The sequence below is a fragment of the Balaenoptera ricei genome, chromosome 4 (genome assembly GCF_028023285.1).
Source record: "Balaenoptera ricei isolate mBalRic1 chromosome 4, mBalRic1.hap2, whole genome shotgun sequence".
Lineage (NCBI taxonomy): Eukaryota > Metazoa > Chordata > Mammalia > Artiodactyla > Balaenopteridae > Balaenoptera > Balaenoptera ricei.
In genome coordinates this window covers 27,391,835-27,409,643 of record NC_082642.1, presented here as the reverse complement: position 1 = coordinate 27,409,643, position 17,809 = coordinate 27,391,835, and the positions used below count along the sequence as shown (strand labels likewise).

The 17,809-nt window shown below is 43.7% G+C and overlaps 1 protein-coding gene across 1 annotated transcript in view; it reads right to left on the bottom strand.

Moving 5' to 3' along the window:
- Positions 1-2,105: 2,105 nt before the first annotated feature.
- The window catches only part of CPNE4 (copine 4), a 462,901-nt gene continuing 447,197 nt past the window's right edge, over positions 2,106-17,809 (bottom strand). Inside the window, exons 12-15 of the mRNA XM_059921929.1 lie at positions 15,078-15,129; positions 12,351-12,484; positions 6,632-6,868; positions 2,106-2,240 (exon numbers count right to left, since the gene is read on the bottom strand). Coding sequence (XP_059777912.1) covers positions 2,106-2,240; positions 6,632-6,868; positions 12,351-12,484; positions 15,078-15,129 — 558 coding nt within the window. The remainder of the gene's footprint in view (positions 2,241-6,631; positions 6,869-12,350; positions 12,485-15,077; positions 15,130-17,809) is intronic.

Here is a 17,809-nt window from a genome sequence, read left to right as displayed (position 1 = left end):
CTTATACATGGAATCTAAAATATGATACAAATGAACTTATTTACAAAACACAAATAGACTCACAGACATAGAAAGCAAACTTCTGGTCACCAAAGGGGAAAGGGGGGCATGGAGGGATAAAGTAGGAGGTTGGGATTAACAGATACACACTATTATATATAAAATAGATAACCAACAAGTACCTACTGTACAGCACAGGGGACTATATTCAATTTCCTGTAATAAACCATAATGGAAAAGAACATGAAAAAGGATATGTGTGTGTATATATATATATATATATATATATATATATATATATATATATATAAAAAACTCAAACACTTTGCTGTACACCTAAAAGTAACACAACATTGTAAATCAACTATACTTCAATAAAAATTTTAAAAAATGAAAAAAATCTACAGTGGATTTGATGTTGATCATGAGGCATATTAACAAGTCCATTCATTCGTTCTTTCATGCATTCACTCATTTGAGTAGTATTCCATTTATTCATTAAGCATCTATCTATTGAATAGTTATCTATTCATTAAACATATTGCTTACTATGTTTCTGGCACATAGGCATTGAAGCTCATGTACTTGTTTTGGGTTAGAAACAACCACCAGCTATTTCTGGTGAACAGGGTCTAAGTATTTTAATTCCTTGCCTGTTAAAAACCATGATCCACATGTTTCTATGGGACTGTGAAAGAGCTATTCCTAACCTGAGGCCAAGTCACTTACAAGAACACTGTTCAGAAATTGCCTTGAAAAGAGAAACAAGACTATAAGTCTTAGAAAAAATTCTGTAAGTACCCAATTTATTCATAAAATAATACAGTTTAAATATTTATGATTTTTTTCAGTCATACATTTTACCATCATTCCCAAATGTGCTTTTGGCCAACATGTATTTGCAAGGTTAAGATCTATAGTTATACCACTGGAAATCGAAAGGCATTTAGTTTGCTTGTTAAATACTTCCCCCATCACGGAACAACAAACAGATCTATTTTGCCTTGTGATTTACTTTCCCATATCTCTGACCAAAAGTGGGCTCCACCTAGGGCCTTTTATGCTTGCAGAACACTTGTCCATTTCTCTTCAAGAAGACTATACAAGTGAAACATTCTTTTGGTTCAAGACTGGCTTGTTTATATCAAAACAAAACACCTCCACCCAAAACAATGATTCCAGGCATTTGTGTTGATGACTGAGTTCGCTCTCAGGAGCAATAAAAAGAGGCACAAAGAAGCCCTAGACTAAGCTTAAACATCAACCTGGCGGGCCACCTCTCTGGAAAGCCATACCACATGGCTATTTGCTGTGGACAAGTTTCCACTGTCATGGGTCTATTGAAGACTCTTTGAGGTCATTCCTAGGGAGTGACATAAACATGGGGCCTGAATTGGCATCATCTGGGACTCAGAGCTGTAGGATCTTGGGCCCATGCAGACCTATTGCATCACAGTCAAAATTTAAACAAGATCCTCTGGTGATTTGTATACATGGGGAAGTCTGAGAGGTGCTGGATTGGGTGTCCCAGACCCACTTCAGGAAGACCACCTCTAGGTGGATAAGCCCCTTTTTCAGTGGAGAGACCATTCTCAGCAGGGAGGAATTATGGACGACAACTGCAAAAACAGCATGTTTTTTTTTTTTTTTTTTATTTTAAACATGCAAAGTACAGTCCATGCATCTGCCATTTTAAAAAGTCTCTCATCCTGTAGCAGATAAAACCAAATATGTTTTGGCTATCAACGTTCAAGAAATGTTTCAAAATGCTTTACAGTGTAAAGATAATAAGAAATTTAGCAAAATTTCAACAAACCTGTATAAAAAACAGATACAGATAACATTTTATATCAAGGCGACATGCTGTAATGTAAAGAGTAAGTTATAATTATCCGTGTTTCTTTGTAAAAAGTCTTTAACAATACAAGGGCTTAGCAGATCCAGGCCTCAGGGCTACACATGCAAAAAAATTGTTAGTTAGTTAAAAATCACCAAAACATGCTATTTTTAAATGTGTACCTGTGTGTCTTTTTAAGTACAGGATAATAGAAGTATTAAGTATCAGCAGGAATAGTATTTGAGGACTCTGTAAAAGTGTGTAGACTTCATGGAGCCAGTGTCCGGGAAGAGTCATACATTTCTGATGAACATTTTGGCTTAATCCCTTTGCCATTGTAATAGTCCACGACTTGGTTTGGGACTTCAGCCAACACGCTCTTTGCCAGGGCAGCTGGAGATGCCTGCAGGGAAGAAGAAATCACAGTGACTTTGGCACCGGGCCAAGGGCATCTGACCCAAATCAGCCTAAAAGACTTGAGTCCTGCTCTAAGCAGCTGGTCCCATTCATTCATTCATTCATTCATTCATTCACCATTCATTCTGTACTTGTCAGCATCTACTCCAAGCAAGAGTTGTCAGATTGTTGGAAAATGAACCTTTAATTTCATAATTATATTTTTTCATGTCTGCCTCAAAATATAAAACTATTCACATCTGAGGATGGGTGAACACTGGATGGCAGAAAGAATTGCCTTGCAGTTTTGTGTCTGATTTACATTCAAATCCAGACACCTATTTATGTTCCAGGAACGATGCGAGGGTTTATAGGGTCTATGATTCTTGCCATTAGGAAGTTACAGTCATGTGAGGGGAACCTGGTGGGGCAGAAATTAACCCTCCTATGAGGCAGAACATGATACATCCCACAGACCAGCAGATCACATCAATGGGAGCTTTTTAGAAATGTAAAATCTTAGACCCATCCCAGAGCTAATGAATCAGAATCTGCATTTTAACTTGATGCCTAGGTGATTCCTGTGCATATTGAAATTTGAGAAGCACTGCTCTAGGGAGTCACAGACACTGTGTGACCAGAGCACAAAAAAACAAGACTTGGAAGCAGGCTTCCAAGAAGAGATGGCATTTACATTGGGTATATTTTAAAACAGGGAGAAGGAGAGGATTGGCATTTGATCATTCTAGGGACAGTGAGTCATCTGATGGGGCTCTAAAGGAAGTGCATGCGTGTGTGTGTGTGTGTGTGTGTGTGTGTGTGTGTGTGTTGGGGATGCAGGATTGGTGGGGCATTCAGTTGGAAAATGAGCTTGTGGCCCGGTGATGGAGAGTCTTGAATACTGTGCTAATTTATGTAGCTTTTCTTATATCAGCATTATGGACTCACTGCAGGCCTTGGGGCAGAGGAAGGTAGAGGTTGATATTCTGCATGGACTCTGGCCTCATACAGAGCTGGGGCCGGACCTCTGACCCTGGCACTCACTACTAACTCCCCAGCCACTGGGCAAGTAAGATTGCCGGAACCTCATTGTTAGCAATTACTGAAGAGGCTGAAAATTTGAAGCAGAGAGAAATGTTTGAGGTCCCTCTGGAAAAGTCCTGAAGGAAAGGGGTCTGGCCTAAATGCCAGATGACCAGGTTTCTAGCTCTTTCCTTCCTATGTGGCTTGTCACTCAGCCATTCAACTTTGCTATGCCCCGATATTCTGAGACAAGAAAGGAAAGAACAGGAATTCATTCTATCTCAGAGTATTTAGGAGGCTCAAAATGTAAAAGACACATACCTTAAAAACAATCTGAAAACACTGTGAGGAGTGTTTCTAAAGCGACTGCTCACATTTTGAAGATGCCATAGTATGTTGGACATTGGTATCCATGAATGCTCTTTTATTTTATAAATAACTGCTCAGGGTCGTGTGTTAGATCATGGACCACTTTTACACTGGGGAAGACACAATAGTCATTTCCTCCCTTTTCTCTCTGATCATTGCTCACACAAAGTTTAGAAAGATAAAGACTTGACTTCCCAGTCTCCCTGGCATCTAGGGACGGCCATGTGACCCAATTTCATTGTTTGAGACCCAAGTGGGAGTTTCCTGGGGGGTGTTTCTTGGAGCTCTTTAACAGACATCACTGGCTCTGTTTCTCTTTCTGCTTCCTTTTTTCCTTGAACTAGAATATGATTCCTAGAGCTATGGCAACCATTTTATCATTGTGAGGGAATAACAAAAAGAATCTCTAAGTGCTGGTCCTGACACTATTGAATCATTGAAAAAACTGTCAGCAGCCACCAGCCCCTAACATCTAGCTACACGAGAAAAGTATATTTGTACTTATATAATCCAGGGTTTCTCAATTTTGGCACTATTGTTATTTTGATATATTGGATATATTTTATAATTCTTTGTGTGGGGACTGTCCTCTGCATCGCAGGATGCTTACCAGCATCCCTGGCCTTTACCCACTGGATGCAAGTAGCCATCAAAAATGTCTCCAGACATTGCCAAATGTCCCCTGGGGAGAAAAATCATCCTTGGTTAAGAACCACTCATGTAATCCACTGTGAGATGGATTTGCTGTTATTTGAAGACAAAAATATTCCTGAACAGTATGTCAAGCAGAACTTGCTTGGATGATAAAAGTATTCTGTATTTACACTGTCCAACGTGGTAGCCACCAGACACGTGCTGTCACTGAGCCCTTGCAATGTGGTTAGTGTGACTAAAAATTGATTTTTAAATTTAATTTTAATGAATTTAAATTTAAATAACAACATGTGGCTCTTTGCTACTGTGTTGGACAGCACAGTTCCCAATGATTCTCCTGCCCTTTGCATATCTATGCTGGTGGTTCTGGGGAGCAAGGAGGGCCTGGAGGTCCATTAACTTGGGATAAAGCAAGAAAATATGAAAGTAGCTGGTAAGAACAGTAATAAAAGCCACATTTATTAACCACCTACATGCACCAGGCGCTGTGCTGTGCGTTATATAAGCCCCACTTCTAATCTTCCAATGTGTGTGTTATTTGCCCTGTTTTACAGATGAAAGTCTGTGACACAGAGAGGTTAAGTAACTTGCCCCAAGCCACACAGCTCAGAGCCTCTGCCTTGTCCGAAGCTCTGAGTTACCATGCAGAGCAGAAAGAGAGAGGCGATTCATGGGTTCCTGGCTGTATGAAATGATATCAGTGCCTCACCTTGCGTTTTATTTATGGTTTATTGAATTCAGAATAGATTAGTTTGGATAATGAAACGGTTCTCAGAATCTAATTTGAAATTCAGGAAGCTAAGGCGGGTGCTAAACTCCTGGTACTCTGCTCTAGTGGACCACAGGGAGCTGGGGCCCTGGAGCAGAGGGACAGTGAGCGCGCCCCCTTCCTCGCACTGATCAGGCACTTCCTTGTTGCGGGTGCCCCTCACCTCCCTGCCCAACCCCCAGGGTCTGTTCTCCTCATGTTCCAGCTCCAGCCGCTTCTCTGAAGTTTTGTAGCAACAGGGTGGCCCACCACAATCGCCCATAGATCTCTTAGTGTGAGAGTTTTCTGCGGACACCTGTGTTCCAACTGGGCAGTTCTCCAGTAAATTCCTGGAGGCTGGGTCCCATGGCTCCTCATCTCACCATGGTGCCAGTGCTAGCACACAGCAGGCACTCTGCGAGTGTGTGAGGGAGAGCAGGGGCTGGGTGGAGGCTGCAACAGTGCATGGCCCCGTGGCGTGTGTGTGTGTGTCTGTAGGGGGCGGGGAGAGGGTGGTTTGGAGAAGCTCTTGGACCCCTCTTCACTCAGGCAACGCTGTGGGTGGTGGTCAGTCCTGTGGTACTTCTGTCCAGCCGACAAGACAGGGCGGGACATCACAGTCTGGAAGAACACCCTCCTTCCACCTCAGGCACCATGCGAGCAAGTGGTTTCACTGATGAACACAACTGTGGGCGATTCAGCTCCAGCGCACCCTAACTTGAAGAGGATGCCCCACCTTGCTGTCCTGTGCAGACAACTTGGGAGCTTGGAAACCTCCCCTTGGGCAAGTTGAAGATGGGCTACGGTGGCAGAGTTGCCCGCTGTGAGTCACCCAGGCTCACTGCCCACACACTTGTGGGAGCTTTCACTGGGGCACGGAACGGAACAACACAGGGGGCTGTCTGTGACACAGCGGGGGGGCTCTGCAGGGCTCTTCAGGGCCACTGCCATCCGAGAGGGAAACATTGTATGAATCAGAAAGGTTTTTTTTTATTTTTTTAAACCCTGTCGGTCATGAACCAGTTTTGATTCTGCCTTAGCAAACTTATTCCAGCATTTTCCCCTATTGACCACAAACAACTGTTTAATATCATCCTTTAAACTAACTTTGTTATCTTGCTGGTTCCCTCATTAATGAATTAAATAAATCTTTGATGCTGCTTACTATATATTTATACAGGATTTAAGTTTCTATCATTTTGAAAACACACTTTGCCAAGGCAAACACAGACCTCTGCCAGGGCACGTGGCTTGACAAGGAGAACCAAGGCTGAATTTCAGCTCCTCTTTGCTACTTCAGCCAGGCAACCTTGAGCAGGGAACAACCTGCCCAACTGTATATGGCAGTCCTGGGTACAATGGAGACCCTAAATTCTGTGGATGAGGCCAAGCTCCAATGAAATGTTGGCTACATAGTTAGCATGACTCCTCATCAATGACTCAGGTTATACTTCTTTCTCCAGCAAGCCAAGCTCTACATGTCCTGGGTGGGAGTCAGCCTGGCCCAGGCAGGGACAGCTGGCATTGCTTCACTACGAACACTGGTGGAAAAATGGGGAGGGGGGCTTCTGCTCTCCCAGGGGAAGCCCCCGAGATATGCGTACGTGTTTGAAGTTCCTGAAGGGCACGAACTGGACGATGTCGCGAAGGACGGGCTCTCCCTTGGGCGACCTCAGAATCCCATCGTCGCCGTCCAGCATCTGCATGTCACTGAAGTCTGCGTTGCCCACTCCCACGATGATGACCGACATGGGGAGGTGGGAGGCATGGACGATGGCCTCTCTCGTGTCGGCCATGTCTGTGATGACCCCGTCAGTCAGGATCAGCAGGATGAAGTATTGCTGCCATCAGTGGGACACCAGGAGATGATGGGGATGGAGAGGTGGGAGAGACAAGGACAAAGCCAGTTACACACTCCGGCGGCTCCAGTGCATACTGACCACAGCAAGTGACAACTGACTTTTCTTGAGTGCCCGTGTTGACAACCTTAAACATTGAAGACTTAGGATGAATGGAGCTTAAAGGCAGGCACAGTAATTGCAGGTTAATTCTAATAATCACCTTAGTGATGGTTACAAAGCACAGGGTGTAGACAGAGTAGCAGAAGAGTCAGGGGGCTGGCTTCAAAGCCTCTTGCTCTGAGATGCTGGGAATTTTCCCTTAACTCCTCTGGGTCTCAACCTCTTCAACTCTCAAATGACGGGTGGGACTAGATCATTCATACAGTCCTCTTCAGCTTGGAGATTTGCAAGAGTCTAAAGTCAAGCTGCCTAATATTTACAATAGCCACCAGCTCCATGTAACTATTGTGCCCTTGAAGTGTGGCGAAAGCAATGGAGAAACAGAATTTTTAATTTTATTTCATTTGAATGAATTTAAATTTAACTTTAAAAAGTGGATACCCGATTGAGTTATTGGAAATCTTTTAAGTACGTTTGGAACAACTATAAATATGTGAATCCACTTTCTCAGTTATCAATTTATAAAATCTATATAAGGATCAAGTATTTTCTACGGTAATTTAGCATCCAAATTGAGATGATGTGAGTATAAAATACACACTGGATTTTGAAGACTTAGTACAAAAAAAAGAATGTATAATATTTTATTAATAATTTTTTATATGGAATACCTCTTAAGATGATAATGTTTTAGTTATACTGCGTTAAATAAAATATATTGTTAAAATTAATTTCCCTGCTTCTATTCACTTTTTTAAATGTGGCTACTGGAGAATTTAACATCGCTGCACGCCTCCCACTGTATTTCTAGTGGATGGCGCTGCACTAAATCCCTGCTAGAAGAGGCAAGGGTCACAGTCTCTGCCTCTGAAGGCTGTGTGCCCTGGGCTAGTGTGTGGCCTGCAGGTGGCTGCCCTTCTCCAAGGATGTGGGCAGAAGACTCTTCCTGCTCTAAGTCCTGGTTGGACAGGCTGGTGGGTGACTCATCTGAGACGGAGATTGGAGAGAAGGCTCCATGCTCATCAGCACAGGAAGGGCTTGGGAAGGGCTATGGGGTCTGGAGAGGGAAGGCCCAGTGGAGGACATCACTGTCCTTAGTCGTTAGAGGCATCACGACAGCCTCTCAGGTGAGAGGGGAGGGAAGGAGGTCACTGAGATGTTGCTCATGCCAAACCCAAAATAATTTCTAATGTAATCTTTGCAGTATGTTCAACATCTACAGGGAGTAAATGTGGGATGATGAAACCATTCCAAGTTGTCACATTTCAAAGGAGAAAGGCTAGGTAGAATAATCACATGTTGAAAACATCTTGTTTTGAGAATCACACTTAGAAAGCTGCATATAGGCTGGCAGTGCTAAAGAGTTCCCATTTTTCTCTGTGAGTCTGAAAAAAATGTTTTTAAACAAAACAACTCAGTCAAAACTACAATTGGAGAGAAGAGAAATTCACACTATGATGAAGATAGTCACATGTCCTGAATGCTTTCCATACAGTTTAATATAAAGACTAATTCTGGGGCTTCCCTGGTGGTGCAGTGGTTAAGAATTTGCCTGCCAATGCAGGGGACACAGGTTCGAGTCCTGGCCGGGGAAGATCCCACATGCCGCAGAGAAACTAAGCCCGTGCACCACAACTACTGAGCCTGAGCTCTAGAGTCTGCAAGCCACAACTACGGAGCCCACATGCCACAACTACTGAAACCTATGCGCCTAGAGCCTGTGCTCTGCAACAAGAGAAGCCACGACAATGAGAAGCCTGTGGACCTCAACGAAGAGTAGCCCCCGCTCACCGCAACTAGAGAAAGCCCGCACACAGCAACGAAGACCCAATGCAGCCAAAAATAAATAAATAAATAAATAAATAAATATAAAGACTAATTCTGTTCCATGTCCACTAACTACCCACCCCTAGTTCTAGTTGATCAATTTTCAAATTCATTCGAGTTGTCAATTTTCATCCATACCTATGCTTTTTAAGTCTTATACATTCACAGAGAAGGTGGCCTGGGAGTTTGGAGGAAGGTTTCAGTCGGGTGAAGTGATGGAGGAGCTAGGGAGTTGCAAGGAGAAGGCACAGAAGGAGGCAGCTTGGTGGCCTGGGGATGGAGGGAAGCAGTGTAGGAAACACCAGAACCAGAAATGACTCCTCCCAGGGTGTGCCTTGGAGGCCATGGCAGGTGCCACACCTGGATGGAGACTCATCCTGATTCCTGAGCAGGTGGGCTCATGAGTGAATCGCACTTCTGTGCCCTCATCGTCCACTCCCCACCCTCCCGTAACTCCTGTCTGATCCGGTCTTCATGGTCCAGGGCACGGATCTCCCCTACCTGCCCCCTACAATACCCCCCAGGAGCAAACAACCTGACAGTCACACGACCACATCAAGAAAGTTTAGAGTTGTTGTGGTCTAGAGCGGGCGTTGGCAAAATATTTTCTGTAAAGGGGCTATAATAAATACTTCAGGCTCTGCGGGCCATAATGATGTCTGTGGCAATGACATAACTCTGCCTGTTAGAATGAAAACAGCCATAGACAGTGCTTGATAGGAATGTGCATGGCTGTGTTCCGATAAAACTTTATTGATGGACACAAGTTTGAATGTCATATAACTTTTGTGTGCCATGAAATATTATTCTCCTTTTGATGTTTTTCAACCATTTAAAAATGTAAAAGCCATTCTTAGCTAGCAAGCCACTGAAAAACAGGTTGCAGAATGTGGCTGTCTTTTCATTTAGAGCAGGGGTTCTTAACCTAGGCTTGCGGACTATTGAGTTGAAAGGATTCAGGCAGTCTGTGCAGCTGGGGTAAATTAAAGTTTTATTTTCACTGACCCCTAACTAAAGCTTATCATTTTTTTCAATTCTAAATATAATCAACAAATAAAATTAGTTTTAACTGTACTTGTGACTGAGTCACTAATAGAAATCACAGAATACGTTCCTGTTATCTTACAGTGTCTGCAAATATCTCAACGTGTCATTTACATTCAACACTACTTAGAAATTACAGTATTAGGCCAGCCACAAATTCTCATAATTTAATTTTATTACTATATTTATGATGCTTCTATGTCACATTTAAAGATATTTGTTAACTGCATTTCAATATAATTGGTTTATTTTATAACATTTTATTTTGTGCATTTAAAGGTCCTTCTGAGGAGGGGTCCATGGGCTTCACCAGCTGCTAATGGTGTCCATGGAACAAAAATGGTTAAGAAGCTCTGGTCTGAAGAGACTGTCAAGATTCTAGAACCTGATCCTTCCAGGTTTAATCTAGCTAAAGGTAATAGGCTGCAGACTGTTGGATCAAAACCCTGATGGAAATTTCCAATAAAGGTCGCAGTAACAGTTGCTTCCAAAGTCAGGCTAGGAAAGTGCTCACGGGTGAAATATTATAGTCTTTGAATGTACTTGAGGTCCTGCTTACATAAGGAGAGGACTTTTTTTCTTTCTAGAAGAGTTCCACAAAACTGAGGAGAAAATCCTACAGCCACAGACTTCCTGGCAGCACTTGCCTACAAGGTTCAAGGTTAGGACCCTTAGCAGTCAGTGATAACAAGGGGCCCTGGACCATACACTGTTCAAAAGGTAATGGAAACCTCTGGGGGAAAGCATCAGTGTTCCTGGCCTATAGGAGTGGGTTATTTGGGGAGATGTGGATTAGATGCTTTCAGTACTGTTTCCTGACCTGTCCTTTCAGAGCAGACCCATCGGTCCCTGAAGGAGTGAGTAATAGCCAGAGCCTCATGCTGGTTTGTGTTAGTCCAAAACTCAGACCTATGTCAGATTCTCTTTACTCCTGTGAGTCCTGGTACCCCCAGGGAGGCTGAGATGATTCAAACTGGGCTCCAGGGAGCCCTAGGGATGCCTTGGATGCTCTTGGGGATAAAGGAGAATAGACAAGTTTGGACCGCATCCTTCAGACCAGATTTAGCAAAAATAGTCTGTTTTCTTAAAATCTATTTTATGTGTTTGGTTTCTGAGCAAGGTATTATTTGAAGTATTTGAATTTGAAGTCCTGGTGATTAAAAAAAAAGGTTAAAAATAAAATGAAATACTGATCCTGTCCAACCTTATGCCTAAATCTTGCATCTGAGAGGATTCAGATTTGCTTCAAGGCCTCTGTGGGTTTGGCAAGATGGAGATGCTACTGACTTTGACAAATGTGGTCTTCACAGGGGTGTCGGGGAGCAAAGTTTGGGTGGTGTAGGTGGAAGGGCCAATGGGAGGAGAGATGAAGGCAGTGAATATGGGCAGTTCTTTCAATGAATTTTGCTGTAAAAGAGAGTAAAATAAGGGACGGTACCTAAAGGGTAAAGTGGTGTTGAGAGAGAGTTTTGAACCTAAACAAGAGATATTGTAACATGCTTTATTTGCTAATAGGAATGAGTCTTCAGTAGAAAGGGAAAAATAGGTGATAGGAGAGAAAGGGAATATAAGTATGAGGTCAGTGTCCCTAATAGTTGGGAGGTGTGTGCTGCAGTGCGTAGAGCAGAGGTAGCCATGAGACGGGAGTGTGGTCCAGCCCATCCTAACACGAGGGAAGCTGAGAACACAGGCACAGGGCAAGGGGGTCAGATGAGCTCACATAAGAAGGTGAGGGAGCAGCATATCATGTTCTTCATGCAAATTCAGTGTCTTGGAACCCAGGATAAAATCACAGAGAAAAATCTCAGACATTAGCAATATTCTGCTAAATCTGAGAAAAAGTCATAAAGCTAAAAAAGGACATAGGACATAATGACAGTATTGAAAAATGATGCATAGAAAAGCTATTATGGCAATATATTTAAGTCTAATACATTAGGGGAAAAAAACAAACTCTATTTGGCCTTGTAAACTTGGTTTGCATTTTTCTTAAGAAAACCACAAATAGGACCTGAAATAAACCTTCGCTGTGATGTTGTGTGTTGCTTCACTTGACTACCAGGCAGAAGAATAACCCATTGTTTTACTTCACTTCCATCTGTAGTCTGGGTACAGTGGAAAGCAAGTTTAGTTTTGGACAGTTGTTTTTTTTCCTTCCCAGGAACTGAAGGTGAGTATGAGTGTTATGAGGATGACCTACACTCCAGTGAATATAGTGGCTTCCCCTGTTGAAGGCCTCCTGTGTTCAGGTAACATTGCAGACATTTGAGTTGTGTCATCTTTAAACCTTATGTTAATCCAGCAGAGATAGGCATGATTATCCCCATTTTTCAGGTGAGGAGACTGAGGACAGGGGGAAGGTTAAGTCACTTCTTCAAACTCACATGGGTAGAAATGCAAATTTATTGTCAGATTGGGATGGGTGCTATGGCCAGTATCCAGGTCAGGATGGGTAAATGTCCATTAGCAGGCAGACCACCCCTCTCCTTACCGATGCCTCCTTGGTGTTGGTCTCCTCTGATGCTGACTTGGCGACCTTCTGGATGATGGGAGCGATGTTGGTGGGGCCATAGAGCTGGAGTTTGGGAAGGCAGCTCTGGTAGGCTTCCACAACTCCTTGAATCCCTGAGGTGGAATTGGCAAAGATCAATAGCTAAATAGTCTCCCTAAATATATTTATAATCAAACACACACACACACACACACACACACACACACACAAATGAAGCATTAACTTCCCCCAAATAGTCCTTATCAATAGCACATTTATGTACTTAAGATAAAAAAGAAAATACCACATCTGAGCTGGTATTTCTGCCTCCACTCCCACTAAAATCATTTTCTTTATTCATTTTACTTATTTTTTTTTTTTTTTTTGAAATTGACTTGGGCAGAATTTATTAATGAATGATTGTGTTTGCTACAGAATACAAACAAGCTTTTTATGACAAAGAGAATATTCTAGACCCATTAAAAAAAGGTCAGTTACAAACCGATGTATTCCCAAATCTTTTTCTACACTTTCAAAAATAAGGGATTCATACTGGGAATATTTTGCAACCCTACAACTTAAAACTCAGAGAGAAATCATTTTGATCTGAAATCATTCTCTTTAAAGGTTCAAGTCAAAAGCGATCATTTCCACCAATGTCTCCCTTCTGTCTCACCTGACAAAATAGATTTCATTAGATTCTCCTATTGTAATGAAGCCAACATTGTACCCATTTTACAGGTAAGAAACTGAGGCTCAGATAGGTTTGCTGCAGACTCAGGATTCACACCCAGGTGTGTCTGGCTCTAAGGGCCATGCTCACAGCTTTAACATCCCTCTCATTTTCCCACCGTCCTGTTGACTCTAGTATAACCACCCTGGGCCACCTATGTGAGTGATGTGTACCCACAACCATCTCTCCAGATGTTAAGGTCCTTGTGGGTAAGAATTGTGACTTTCTTTCTCATGAGCTCGAGGCAGGTCGGGCACATGGTAGCTGCTCCCCAATTGTGTGATGAATGAGCAAAATGACGGTCACAGTCGTCTGCCGGGGACTGTAGTACAGGTGAGTGACGTCCATCACCATGGGCACCCTTCATTTAAGGGGGGCTTCCATCCAAGAGATCATGACGGGTGGGCTCTGCTGGAAGAGGCAGCCCTGCTAGTGTAGCTCCTCCCAGCATAAGTCTTGGCTGCACACTGAATGTTCTAACTGTGATCCCACAGAGACAGTCCCATTACCAATGATTTTTGTTCAAAGGGTCCTCTCCGTGTCTGTGCCTGTGTTACCTCTCTCTTCCCCTGTTTCCTCTCATCCTCCTACACCCCTTTCTACCCTGAAACAGCACACTGGTCTTGTTTGAAGCCAGAGAGACCCACAAAGCCCCTGCTGTGATTGTTTTCCCTCCACATCCTGCCAACCAGATTTTGGGCATCTTGGATGGGCAAGGTGTATTCTGTTCTGCCTTTATACACATGCATGTAACAAAATGTGTATGAAAATGACTGAAAATGCTGCATTCTCTTTGTCCTGCCCCAAAGTCTGCCATTCTAAAGACAGGTGCCAAATCATTACATAGCCTGGTTTTGAAGTTAAGTGATGCTGAACAGAATCTCTTTTTCTGTTTTGGTTTTTGAGGTTTTGCCGAAGATAAGCAAGTCTGAGTTCTCTTCCAAAAATACCAGGCAGGTGAATTCTAAGATGTGAAACGGGTTAACACTGGATATGTCCTTCACTCTGCTTTGATGGAAAACCACTCTTACAGTTGAAGAGAGGGAATGGTTTGAGATGAGGGAAGCCTAAACTGTAATAAACTTGGCATGAGGGATGGTGAGAGGGAATAAGGGCAGAATGGAGATCTGGTCTCAGAGGTTGTCACGTGCAGACCCGGGGATATTGATGTCATGTTCTTGGACAGTTAGTGCCAAATTTGTGAAAGAAACTGTGGGATGTTCTACATCCCCCACAGGATCTGAATTAACCCTGTTCAGCCCCTTCCTCCTCTACAGGAAGGAGGAGAGACACAGACATTTCCACCAGCCCACTGCAAAAATGTCTTACCATTTTCATAGCAACAGGTGTACTTGGCTCTATTTATTATTTAGAAATCAGGAAAAATGATTCTAGGATACAATTTATCATCATAGTCATCATCATTATTTTGTGGAATGTCTTGGGGAATTTCTAGCTGGAAATAACGTAATACAGACCAAAGCCTTTGAGAAGGCTCTTTCTGGCACAAAACCATGAAGTGACTTGCTTGAAGTTTCTGAGGGCATATCCTTTGCCAACATGCTGAAAGTGTCACATGATCTCCACGCTTCCCCTTTTCCTTATTACTTCACCGAGAGGAAGTTGTGCAAAATAAATACTTGATGACAACTTGGAAAGCAGAAAGAGGGGTACCTCATCACTGCCCATCAGGTGACCCTTCCCTCAAATTTTTTTTGGGTTTTTTTTTTTTTTTTTGGCCAGAAGAATCCAGAATTGGAATCAATATTCTCGCTCTAAGCTCAAGACCTCTTCTGCATTCTGTCTTTTCCAGCTCTTACGTCTCTGCTCTGTTGTGGCCTTCAGAGTAGCGTGTTTATTTGGGTCCAGCGAGCCTACTTCTCTGCTGTGGACAATCATCACTGACATACTGCATCAGGAGTGAGAAACTAAAATGGGAAAAGTATGAAGGGAAGGGCTGTGAAACACTGACTTCCTTTCACGTTGTGATTTACCTGCACATTCTGGGTTGTCTTCATTAAAGTTGATTGCGAAGTCGTGAGATACCTGGACACCAATTAAAATTTACAAAAGGAAGAAAGGAGAATGACAACATTAATCCAGTAAGGAGGCACTGGGGCTTAGAGTTTGCCAACAGATGCTCATTACATTCATTATGTGTCAAGCAGCGGGAACCATTTTAAGCCTTTACACAATCACTCTGAGATGGAGGGTGGATTCTAAGCTCCCTGTGGAGTTGAGGTGACAGGGAGATTTTCTAGAATCAGATAAATGCTGGCAGGAGGGGGAGAATAAGGCATATGAAAAAAAATCCAAGAAAATATTTCATAAAAATGTAACTCCAAATAGCTTCCGGATAGAAGTGGCCACAGACCAGAGGCTTAGATTTGGTTGAGTTCTATTTGGACCCAGTGATTAAAAAATGATAACTCAATAACCTAAGCTGTCTGCTTGACATGGCCATGGTTACAAAGGCTCCAGCAAAGCTGTTGACATTTAAGACTCATTCTAACATAATATACAGAGCTGCCAGGCAGGAGGATTTTCACATACATACAGGTAAAAATAGACTCTTGCTTTTGGAAAAGTAATACTTCCAACACAAATTCCTCTACCTGGCAGGACATATGTACAAGGTCAAATAATATGTGGTTTACTTTTCTTCTTTCTAAAACCTGATAAAATAAGAGGGGTGTCCTGGCATCTAGACATTTTTATTGGGTCACTTGGAATTTTACTGAGACTTCCATTTCAAAGGCTATTTCCCACAGGACTCTCTGGGGCCTAGAAAATAGGTCATTGTGCTAAAAGACCCCTCTTTTCTCAGTGGGGGTCAGAGCTTATGCTGTTGGTGCCTCGCTCACATTCCCTTGCCCTTGGCTTTTCCAGGCAACTCAGCCGACTGCCAACCATCCTGCCTGCTTTATTTACCTTAAGTTTTTCTTGGGCTTCCAGAGCCTGCTTTGCCTGCCCAAGTGACAGGCTGAAAACGGTGGGGAATTAATGTCCCCTGGGAGTAATGTGCCTGTAGAGTAGCTCTTCATCATGGGCTGATGGGAGGTGGTGTGTCAATACCCCAGCTCTCTTATCCCTTGGGGTCTGTGTGTGCTTTGCATTGTCTCCTGGGATTCAGCTCTGGCTGTCCATGCTAGTAATGGCTTGTTAGTAAACCCTATGTTGACTTCTCCCCATTTCCCCACTCTCTACTGAGGTTTCCTCCAACTCTCAAATAAACTGCTTGCCTCCAAATCCCTGTTGCAAGGTTCCAGGAGAGCACAAACTAAGGCGGAGGTGCTTGTGGCTCAGTTTCAATGCAAACTGAGATTTTATCCTCAAGAAGCAAGTCATGGTAACTTTGTAAACACTCTGGGGGTCACCTGAGTTGCTGAGACCATCAGGGCCTGTCTGGGGCAGAGGGGAGATGAGGCATGGAAAAGGTATCTGAATGGCTTTGGGGGAGCAGACTGAGAATACATAAGGGGTGCCTGTTAGGGCAGCAGGAATAAGTTAGCTGCCAGTCGGAGTGGAGCCAGGGGATCAGGACTTTAGCAAACAGCAAGAAGAAGAAGAAGTTGCTTCAGGAGGGCGACCAGACAGATGTCAGGGATGAGGACAGGAAGGCCTTGGGGGCCAGGTATGTTGTACACCTTTGTCCTCAGCCCCGCTGGGCCAAGCTGGGACTGGAAGGCTGTCTGGGGGGATGTGAGGAGGACACTCAAGCATCTCAGGGCAGCTGGACTGGTGGTTGTCCAGGTGCATTCCAGGCTCAAGGCTCAGCACCTCTGTGAGGAAGGTGGGCACCCACCTGCCCACATTCTGGAACTGATACCCCGTCTGAAGGGGACTGCATCTCCTGAGCTCTGGCTAATACTTTTAGGTGTAATCTTTTAAATTTTAGTGTTATCAGGCCTTTCAGCTTTTCCAGAGAAGCCAGAAATCTGACATTTTATATGAAATTGTCTAATTCTTAAAAAAAACTGTGTGTCAAATAGAATATGGCCTGACTAATGTCTACAGGCCACCAGTTGACAGCTCTTGTTCTATATTCTTCCCCCACCATGTACTCATTTCCAACAAATGCTTCTAGAATTCTGTAGCATGGTCAGCAGGAAGGCCAGTGTGGGCTACAAAGCAAACAAGGAGGAGGACAGGTCAGGGAGACAGGCTACTCCATCATCTCTCACTCCAGCAGGAAAAGGGAGGTGGACTCCCTCTTTCACTGAAGGCCCTTGGTCTGACAGCTCTGGGGTGGAAGCAAAAGTTGGCATCTGCCTCCTGCTGTGCAGCTCAGACAAGGTCAGTAAAAGAGAAATTGATGACTGGGCAGTATTGCTTGCACTTAGCTGGGACCTCAGAGGCTTCCTGAGGCTGCAGCAGGAGCCCTGCTCCTCTCCAAGGTTCTCCCACCTGGGAGGGTGAGTCCCTTGTGGAGAGTGTCCCACAGGGTCATCTGGTATACCATGGGAGAGTGCCTCAGCCCCACTGCAGCACAAATCTCTCCACGTACAGTCTCTGCCTTCTTTGTGAGAAATTGGCATCGAGACCAAATAGGATTCCAGTGTCTTTACATGATCCTTTCAGCTCCAGATTCTCTGAGCCCGAGCAGCGCTTTCTTCAGGATATTTCTGTGTCTCCCACACAAGACTGGTGCTTAGGGACTTGGGATGAGGGAGTCTGTAGACCTCCCTGTCATGGACTTTCACTGTCAACATGGTCAATAGGGTCT